This window comes from Muscardinus avellanarius, assembly GCF_963383645.1.
Source record: "Muscardinus avellanarius genome assembly, chromosome: 12".
In the NCBI taxonomy this organism is placed as follows: domain Eukaryota; kingdom Metazoa; phylum Chordata; class Mammalia; order Rodentia; family Gliridae; genus Muscardinus; species Muscardinus avellanarius.
The window spans coordinates 78,530,718-78,541,143 of NC_137798.1; the positions used below are offsets into that span (position 1 = coordinate 78,530,718).

A 10,426-nucleotide genomic window follows, 5' to 3' on the forward strand; every position below is an offset into this window, starting at 1 on the left:
CTTCGTGAGGCCTTCCGCAACTTAGTGAGACCCTGTTTCAAAATAAGGAATAAAAAATAGGGCAGGGGTTGTAGCTCGGAGGTCAGATGCCTCTGAGTTTCATCCCTATATCCGCAAAAACAAACAAACAAGGTTTATTTGGAAAAAGCCTAAAGGCCTCACTAAGTAGCTGAGGCTGGCTTCGAACCCATGTGATCCTCCTTTCTCAGCCTCCCAAGCGCGGGGATTACAAGCATGCGCCACCACGCCTGGCTATTTTTTTATTCTTTATTTTGAAACAGGGTCTCACTAAGTTGCAGAGGGCCTCACTAAGTAGCTGAGGCTGGTCGCAAACCCGGATCCTCCTGTCTCAGCCTCCCAAGTACTGGGATTACAAGTGTGTGCCATCATGTGTGCTTTATTTGTTTTGTTTTCAAACAGAATCTCACTAGGTTGTTGAGAGCCTCACTAAATTGCTAAGGCTGGTCTTGAACCTTTGATCCTCCTGTCTCAGACTCCCAAGTACTGGGATAGCAGGTGTGTGCCATCACGTCAGATCAACTGTGATTTTTTCTTTTTTTCTTTTTTTTCTTCTTCTTCAATACTGGTGATTGAATCCAGGACATTCTACTTCTCAGATATACTCCTAGTCATATTTTTTATTCTGTGTGTGTGTGTGTGTGTTACTAGGAGTGGAACATAGGGGCTTTCTACCTCCGGCCTATACTCCCAGATCTATTTTATATATTTTTTAAATTTTGAAACATGGAGACTTCCGGGAAGATGGCGACCGAGAAAAGCGGGGCTTAAGAGCCCCGCTAACAACTAATCTCCATTACCACAAAATCAGCGCCTTTCATAGCCAGAAAACACCATCACCAGAGAAACAAAAAATCACCAGGCTCCAGAGAGAAAGCGGACTGAGAACAGAGCTCAGAGCCACAGAGGAGATACACCGGCCTCACGCCCGAGACCGCGGCAGCAGCGCCATACTGCCAGCAGCAGCGGCGACTTCACCGGATGGCTAAAGCAAGCCAAGGTAAGCCGCTGCGGAACAGCCAGGCAGGATTTCTCGCCACAGGTAAAATCTAAAGCTCCCAGTGGCTGAGCTCAGCACACGCCGCAGGGATTCAGAGTGGAAATCAAAACCAAGAAGAAATACGCCAGCCTCACGGCCGAGGGCGTACCAGCGGCGCCATATTGCCACCGGCGGCAGCAGCAGAGAATTCACCGAGACCAGTACAGCTACATCTGCGTACTCAAGAACAGTGAGTCAAATTGCGGGCCACAGAGGAGAAATCCCAGTACTGTACTCCCTGGGACTTGACCCAGTGGGGGAGGGGCAGTGGCAGAGATATCACACCATAGGAGAACGCCCAACCTGGCACACCCCCCACAGTCTAAAGCAGCCTCTATCGACTCTCTGGGTCGGAGACTCTGTGATACAACCCAGTAAAGGAGTAGTGGGTCTGAGATACTACTGACTCGAGATCCAGAGCACCTTAAGTGAAGTCATAGTGACCCAAAGGAAGAACCCAGAGAAGGCACAAACTTCCGAAATCATGGGAAAGAGGAATAATACTGGAGCAATGAATGCCCACAACCCCACAACAACAGAACCCGATAAAACAGAAAATCAGAGATTTCTAGAAGATCAAATCAGGAAAATAACTGTAGAAATAATAGAGGTGCTTCAAAAAGAACTCAGAGAGAGCCAAAAAGAGATAAAGGATGCAATTAATGAAGTAAAGGCCTCAATTCAAAGCACAAACAACCGATTAGACCACATGGAGAACAGAATCTCGCTCTTAGAAGATGATCATTCCAAAAATGAACGAATAGTTTCTAATCTAGGAAAAAATATCTGACAGCAGGAATCTGATATTGAAGAAATATGGGCCCATTTTAAGAGAGCTAACCTAAGAATAATTGGAATAGAGGAGGGAAAAGAAAGTGAAACCAAAGGGATCAACAATCTCTTCAAGGAAGTAATAGCAGAAAATTTTCCAAACATAGAGCAAGAGGTCGATACACAGGTCCAGGAAACTTATAGAACTCCCTTTAGACAGGATCGGAGAAGAGGATCCCCACGCCACATAATTGTCAAAATGACCAATGTGGAAGCCAAGCAGAGAATCTTAAAGGCAACAAAAACAAAGGGCCAAGTGACATTCAGAGGCAAACCAATTAGAATCACTCCAGACTTCCCAAACCAAGTCATGAGAGCCAGAAGGGCTTGGAGTAACATATTTCAAACTCTGAAAGAAAACGACTTCCAGCCAAAACTCTGAAAGAAAACGACTTCCAGCCAAAAATTTCCTACCCAGCAAAACTTTCTATCAAATTAGATAGAGAAATAAGAAGCTTCCATGACAAACAGCAACTGAAGGAATTTATGTCTTCAAAACCAGCACTAGAGAAAATACTCAAAGAGATTAACTACAAAGAAGAAAAAATAGATAACACACACCAGAACCTGAGAAACAAGAGTTTCCATCCAACAGACAACTAAGACTGGTTATCTGTGGAGATTCATTATTTATGTTAGTCTTTTACCTATCTCTAAATGGTATTGTTTGCCTTTATTGTTGGTAATTTTTAGGATTTCTAGTTGGAATATTAATATACCTTCAGATATAGCATTTGGAAATATTTTATCCCATTCTATTAGCAACTGTTAACTCTGTTTACATTGTCTTTGGATATACAATATTCTTTTTTTATTTTTTAGGGAGTTTGTATACTCTTCTGTTGCCTGTGCCATTGAAATCATATCCAAGAAATCACTGCCAATTTCAATGTTGTGAGGTTTTATGACCCAGATTTTCTCCTAAAAGTTTATAGTCTTAAGATTTATATTTAGGTCTTTTATCTATTTTGAGTTAATATTTGTATATGGGATTAGGTAAGGGTCCAACTTTATTCTTTTCCATGTAATTATTATGTTTCAACAATATTTAGTTAAAAGATTATTATTTCCACCACCAAATGTTCGTGGAAACCTTGTCAAAAATAACTTGACAATATAGGGAAGAATTTAGCTCTAGGCTTTTATTTAACTCCAATGGTTTATATATCTGCCTTTAGAATAGTACTACACTGTTTCACTTATTGTAGTTTTATATGGTTTGAAATCAGAAAATATATATCTTCTAGCTTTGTTCTTTTTCAAGATCGTTTTGGGTATCTAGAGTCCATATTCCATATTAGGATAGATTTTTTTTCCTGAAAAATAAATATATAAATATATGATAGTTTCACCTAAAAAAAATAGAAAAAAAATATTCTCTGGTAAGAAAGAAAGTAAAAAGAAATATTGAAATGTTATCTTTAAGTCATCAAAAACTTGGTATCAGACAAATGAAACTGTTATGTGAGATTATCATTTTTAATTTTGGATAAATTGTTATAATACTAGATGTCAACCACTAAGCCAAGCATGGGAGGGAGGGATGGGGAGAGAATGGGGTGGGGGTCGGGTGGGGGCTTACTGGGCAATGTGTGCATGTATGTCTACAAAAGTTTGTATCCCACTATGATGTATGAATACAGTGCACCAATAAAATAAATAAATAAATAAATAAATAAATAAATAAGAAAAAAAAATTTGAAACAGAGTCTCACTAAGTTGCTGAGAACCTCAGTAAGTAGCTGAGGCTGGCTTCGAAACTGCACGATCCTCCTGTCTCAGCCTCCCAAGTGTGGGGATTACAATCGTGAGCCACCATGCCTGGCTCCTTATTCTTTATTTTTGTAACAGGGTCTCAGTAAGTTTCAGAGGGCCTCACTAAAAGTAGCTGAGGCTGTCTATGAATCTGCGATCCTCTTTTCTTGACCTCCCAAATACTGGGATTACAAGTATGCACTACCATGCCCAGCTTCAACTAGAATTTTTTTTGTGTGTGTGGTACTGGGGAATTCTACTTTTGATTCTTTATTTTGAAACAGGGTCTTCACTAAGTTGCAAAGGGCCTCACTAATAGCTGAGGCTGTCTGTGAACCACAATCCTCCTGTCTCAGTCTCCAAATGCTGGGATTACAAATGTACACCACCAAACCTGGCTCTTCAACTACAATTTTCTAATAGACATAGTTTGTTTGTAGACATTACAAAATATTTAGTTATGGCATGGAATTTTTATGTTTACATATTTTACATTTTTTTAAAAGAGAAGAAAAGCTTACTCTGATCAAATTTTTCTTCTTTGCTTTTTTTCTTTGAAATTCCTTAGGACAAATACTCAAAGAAATGTGGATATTGGAGAACTGACCTGGGAGCAGAAGGAAAGAGTCTTGAGATTACTTTTTGCAAAAATGAATGGTTTTGTTACTAGGTAATTTCTTATTTCTGCAATGAAATGCCAAGTTATAAAAACTAGAAACCACATAGGAAAAATGAATTTATGCTTAGAATTAAAGGACCAAATAGAAAAGGATCCTACTGCTTATCTACTTGAGTTCCCAGGGATAAGTAGGAGATGAAGGCATGAGCTTCCATGGAAACAAAGGTGACTTGGAATTAAGGGGAGAGAAACACACCCTAATTTTGAGGGTGATATGTGCTGTAACTTAGAAAGATGATTATGAAAGCTTGATTGATTTGCAAAGATAAGTAAATGAATTTAAGATGAATATTAATCAAGGGAATCTCTAAAATAAGAAAGAGATATAGAAGGGCAAACAGAAAATCACAGATATTCCAAGAAGTTATTTTTCTTTTTTTTAGTACTAGGGATTACACCCAGGGGTATTCTACAACTAAGCTGCATCCCATCCCTTTGTGTGTGTGCGTGTGCGTGTGCGTGTGCGTGTGTGTGTATATATACTACTGGATATTCTGCCTTCAAGCTACACCCGCAGCCCTTTTTATTTTTTATTTTGATACAGGGTCTTGCTAGGTCACTGAGGGTCTCATTGCTTGGCTGAGGCTGTTCTTGAACCTGTGACCCTTCTGTCTGAGCCTCTGAAATATTGGGATTACAGGCATGTGCCAACACGATCAGCCTAAAGGTTTTCTTCCTTTTGTGTGTGGTACTGGAGATTGAATCCAGGAGCATTCCACCTCTTATTCTACAACCCCAGACCTGTTTTTTCTTTTGAAACATGGCCTTGCTAGGTTGCTGAGAGTCTTGCTAAGTTGCTGAGGCTGCCCTTAAACCTGTGATCCTCCTGTCTCAGCCTCCTGAGTACTGAGGTTATAGGCCCAGTCTTATTTTTTTACTTTTTATCTTGAAAGAGGGCCTCAGTCTCCCAAGTACTGGGATTACTGGCATTGCCACAAGGCTCAGTGGGAAGGGAGCTTTTCTGGATGTTTTCTCTGGAACTCTGGTTTAGCCTTGCCCTTCACCATTAAAAGCTGTTGTATGAGTATCTTCATTATGATCATCTCCATAAATATTTACATTTCTTGAGTTCAGCATATCTCAACTTTAAGTGAATATGTATTATCTTGCCTACTGTATCATATGTATGTGTGTGTGTGTTAAAGTTCATTTCAAAAATAAGCCTATCCAAATGAAACATTTGGATTTCAAGGGGGTTGTTAAATTATGAGGGCATAAGAGGATTGCCTCATTATGTTCGACTTTTACCCATTATAGGAAATACAGACAGAGTTCCAAGCCTCCAGTTCCAGACTATATTACTGACAGTGGAGAAACAAAGGCACTCGGGTAAGATCTTTCTTTCCAAAGTCTTGACTGTGAGTCTGATCACAGTGGTCCTTGTGTGCTTCTTACATGTGCTAGAGTTGAGTGAGAAAACTATAGCATATCTGTTGTTCTAAACCAAGTTCTCTGTATGGTTGTTGACAGCAATAAAATTTTGTTATTATTGCAGGAATGAAAATAAGGTTCAAGATCAAACCTTCATCACCCAGCAAGTTGCAGTATCAGACTCTGGTGAAATTATGCTCTCCAATAATCCGAAAGAGCCACAGGAGTCCGACACAGTAAGGAGGCTATAATCTAAGCAAGTAGTTCACACAACTGTTACTCTTTACCATGCAGCTTCTTGTTTTCTTTACTAGCCAGTCGGGAGCTCTCAGAAACCAACAGAATGAAGAACAAATAGCACTAGTATGTGATCATAGAAGTATTTATTTATTTTTGGTAAACCCAGGGGCATTCTACCCTTTGAGCTACACCCTCAGCCCTATTTTATTTTTATTTTGAAACATAGTCTAAGTTTATGAGGCTGGCTGGAAACCTGGAATCCTCCTATCTCAGCCTTCCAAGTACTGGAATTACAAGTGTGCACCACCTAACCCAGCTTGTCAGTATCTAGTGCACTGAAGACCTAAGGGTAAAGCCTCTTTATATACAGGACACAGGGGATGCAGGTTTCATGTACGCTGCATGTTTTATTGAGAGAGCAATCAGACTTTTATAGAGAAAGCTTCTATGGGATCCATAGACAAATTAACTATTTTAGACATTACAAGGTTCTCTTCAAGCAACAGTGGATGTGTGTGAGTAAAGCCAAAGGATGAGTCTCAAAGCAACTCTTTGCTTTACGATTAGAAGCAAACAACACCTGTGACCGCTCATAACATCTCAAGCTGTTGATCATACCAATAAGTTTTCTGAGAGATGTCTATGCTGGGAAGGACATTCAGAGAGGCCCGGAGCTGCTTTCCTGGCCTTGAAGGGAACTTGGCAATACTCATAGCTCGCTGATTAGAGGAAGTATGCTTCCCTCCCAGCCTGGCATTCCAAGCTGCTTCTCAGCAGCCAGAGTTGCTTCCTTAACCCTTTAAGCAGGAGCCTGCATCTCAGTACTCTCACACCAGCTTAGATTTTTTTTTTTTTTTTTGAGGTACTGGGGATGGAATCCAGGGACATTCTACTTCTGAGATACACCCCCAGCCCCTTTTTTATTCTTTATTTTGAAACAGGGTCTCACTGAGTTGCATAGGGCCTCACTAGGTAGCTGAGGCTGTCTGCCAACCTTGCTTCTCCTGTTTCAGACACCCAAATTCTAGGATTACAAGTGTGCGTCACTATGCCCAGATCCCAGCTTAGGTTTTTATAATAATGTCCACAGTAAAGGCACATGATACATAATGCAAATGCTTCTTAGTGTAGAAAACATATGAGCAGCCTAGCCAAAATGTGTGCTGTTGTAACATAATGGCCATAATTACCTCATTTTTAAAATATTTTTTTGCAGTACTGGGCAAAAGTCAACTTTTTTTTTTTTTTTTTAGGTATTAGGGATTGAACCCAGGGGCATTCTATTTCTGAGCTACACCCCCAGCTCTATTTTTTATTCTTTATTTTTGAAACAGGGTTTCACTAAATTGTGGAGGGCCTAAGTAGCTGAGGCTGGTTGCAAACCTTTGATCCTCTTGTCTCAGCCTCCCAAGTACTGGCATTTGCAAGCATGCACCACCTTGCCCAGCTATTCTTTATTCTTTCTCTAGCCTGCCCTGCCTGCTTGCCTGCCTGCCTTCCTTCCTTCTTCCTTTCTTCCTTTCTTTCTTCTCTATTTTTGAAAAACTGAGAATTGAACCCAGGGGTAGTCTTCCTCTGAGGTGCATTCCCAGTCCTATTTTTTATTCTTAACTTTGAAACAGAGTCTCTAAATTGCTGGGAACCTCATAAAGTAGCTGAGGCTGGCTATAAATCTGTGATCCTCCTGTCCCAACCTCCCAAGTACTGGAATTATTATTTTTTTGTGTGTGTGGTACTAGGGATGGTACCTTTATCTCCAGGCTACACTCCCAGACCTATTTTATACTTTATTTGGAAACAGGGTCTCTTAAGCCAGCTGAGGCTGGCTTCGAACCTGCATGATCCTCCTGTCTCAGCCTCCCAAGCGTGGGGGGATTACAAGCGTGGGCTACCACGCTTGGCTCAAGTACTGGAATTAAAACCATGCACCACCACACCCAGTGACCTTATAATTCTTATCTTTGGACAAGGTGGGAAATCTGAGTCACTACGACCTGGGGATAAAGGCATTATAAGGAATTATGGCACCATGAAAAATATATTTTCCCTTTAAGAGTTTTTATTTGTAATTTATTATTCATAATCAACTAGCATTGTAGAAGCTGAGAAAGTTCAAATGAAGCCATATCAGATAAAAAAGAAAATAAGTGAATTTTTTTAGCTGCAACAAGCATGAACACAACTATACAGATTTTTTCCCCCAAGAAAGTAGAAATTCTTGAGTAGCAAATGGCCATCCAAATGAGTTGATTCCAATTAAAGCAACACAGTTCTGATTAGTCAGGATTTTTTTTTTTTTTTTTTTTGGTGGTACTGGGGGTGGAACGCAGAGGCTTCCTACCTCCGGGCTATACTCCCAGACCTATTTTATATTTTATTTGTAAACAGGGTCTCAATAAGTTGCTGAGAGCCACACTAAGTAGCTGAGGCCACGCAATCCTCCTGTCTCAGCCTCCCAAGCGCGGAGATTACAAGCGTGTGCCACCATGCCCGGCTGATTAGTCAGGATTTTAATTTAATAATTAATTATTTTTTATGGTACTGGGGTTACCATAGGCCTTTTACATCTGAACACACCCCAGCCCTATTTTATTTTTATTTTGAAATAGGGTCTTGCTAGGTTAATGAGTCTCACTACTTGCTGAGGCTGTCCTCAAACCTGCAATCCTCCTGTCTCTGCCTCCCATGTATTGGGATTAAAGGCATGCACCATCTAAAAAATTACTTTCCTTAGCCGGGCGTGGTGGCACATGCTTGTAATCCCAGCATTTGGGAGGCTGAGACTGGAGGATTGGGGTTCACAGACAGCCTCAGCTACTTAGGCCCTTTGCAACTCAGTGAGACACTGTTTCAAAATAAAGAATAAAAAATAGGGCAGGGGGTGTAGCTTAGAGGTCGAATGCCCCTGGGTTCCATCCCCAGACCCGCAAAAATAAAAGATAAATATGAATAAAATATAAAAATTTCTTTCCTTTAATATAAGAAATTTTAGGGGACTTTGTGATTATATTTAATTCTACTTGGAATTTAAACAATAAAAACATTTTATCCAACTGAGCCTAAAGTTGTTAGATTGGACTCAATATCAGCTGTTTATTTATTTATTTATTTATTTATTTATTTATTTATTTATTTATTTGGTGGTACTGGGGTTCCTGGAAGCCCTTCTACCTCCGGGCTACACTCCCAGACCTATTTTATATTTCTGAAACAGGGTCTCTTACGCCAGCGCGGCTGGCTTCGAACCTGCGCGATTCTCCTGTCTCCGCCTCCCAAGCGCGGGGATTACAAGCCTGCGCCACCACGCCCGGCTATTTATTTTTTTTAACTACTTACTTTTTGTGATACTGGGGATGGAACCCAGGGGCTTTCTAGCTCCAAGCTACACTCCTAGACCTATTTTATATTTTATTTAGAAACAAGGTCTCTCTAAGTTGCTGAGAGCCTCACTAAGTAGCTGAGGCTGATTTGAACCTCATGATCCTTCTGTCTCAGCCTCCCAAGTACTTGGATTACAAGCATGCACCAACACGCCTGGCTCTGTTGTGTTTTATGAGCTATAACATAGCTGAGCATGGTGGCACATGCATGTAATCCCAGTACGTGGGAGGCTGAGACAGAAGGATTGGAGGTTCGAAGATAGCCTCAGCAAGTAGTGAGACTCTCCTCAACTAGTGAGACCTTGTTTCAAAATAAAAATAAGCTGGGCATGGTGGCACACACTTGTAATCCCAGTACTTGGGAGGCTGAGATAGGAAGATTGTAGGCTTGCAGGCAGCCTCAGCTCTTTAGTAAGGCCTTTCATAACTCAGTGAGACTCTGTTTCAAAATAAAGAATAAAAATAGGGCTAGGGGTACAGTCCGGAGGTAGAATGCCTCTGGATTCTATCCCCAATATCGAAAAAAAATTAAATAAAAAAATAGGGCTGGGGATGTAGGTCAGAAGTAGAATACCCTTGGGTTCAATCCCCAGTATCACAGGAAAAAATGGGGGGGGGACAATTGCATTCTCAAAGTATAAATTTCTACTGTCCCACTTTTAGGGAGGGGAAATAAAGACCCAATATGGTTTGTGTTTTGTTAAAGTTTCAATCCCCATGAGTGATTGGAGGCTCTGACAGATCCTAAGGTGGTAGCAATAAGCCTAAGTCTACTGAGTGCACAGCATTCTCGAGGTTCTTTTCCATCACATCCTTAAATATTTTAACAACTCCCATAGAGAAAGGTAGCACTAAGTGACTAATGAGGAAGCAGAAAAACAAATGACCAGTGGTAAGGACCAGAGACTGTGCTCTCAGAGCCAGCAGCCTTCTATTCAGAAGTCAGAATTCAGTTGAGATAGTGCAACGGAGGATAGAATCAACTCTGTTCAGCACATTAGTTTCCGTTTTGACTTAAAATTGAGATCTATCAAAGATACAAGCAGCATAAAGGCAGTTGAATTAACAGTAGCAGAAGTCTTTCAAAGCATTTCTTCTTCACTACTTTATGTA

General features: G+C 40.6%; 1 protein-coding gene across 1 annotated transcript in view; it reads left to right on the forward strand.

Annotated features, from left to right (window-relative positions):
- Positions 1-6,040, forward strand: part of BBOF1 (basal body orientation factor 1) — a gene marked incomplete at both ends in the record, with an annotated part of 48,450 nt that extends 42,410 nt beyond the window's left edge. Inside the window, 4 exons of the mRNA XM_080707177.1 lie at positions 4,212-4,313; positions 5,580-5,651; positions 5,818-5,929; positions 6,008-6,040. Coding sequence (XP_080563303.1) covers positions 4,212-4,313; positions 5,580-5,651; positions 5,818-5,929; positions 6,008-6,040 — 319 coding nt within the window. The remainder of the gene's footprint in view (positions 1-4,211; positions 4,314-5,579; positions 5,652-5,817; positions 5,930-6,007) is intronic.
- Positions 6,041-10,426: the final 4,386 nt, after the last annotated feature.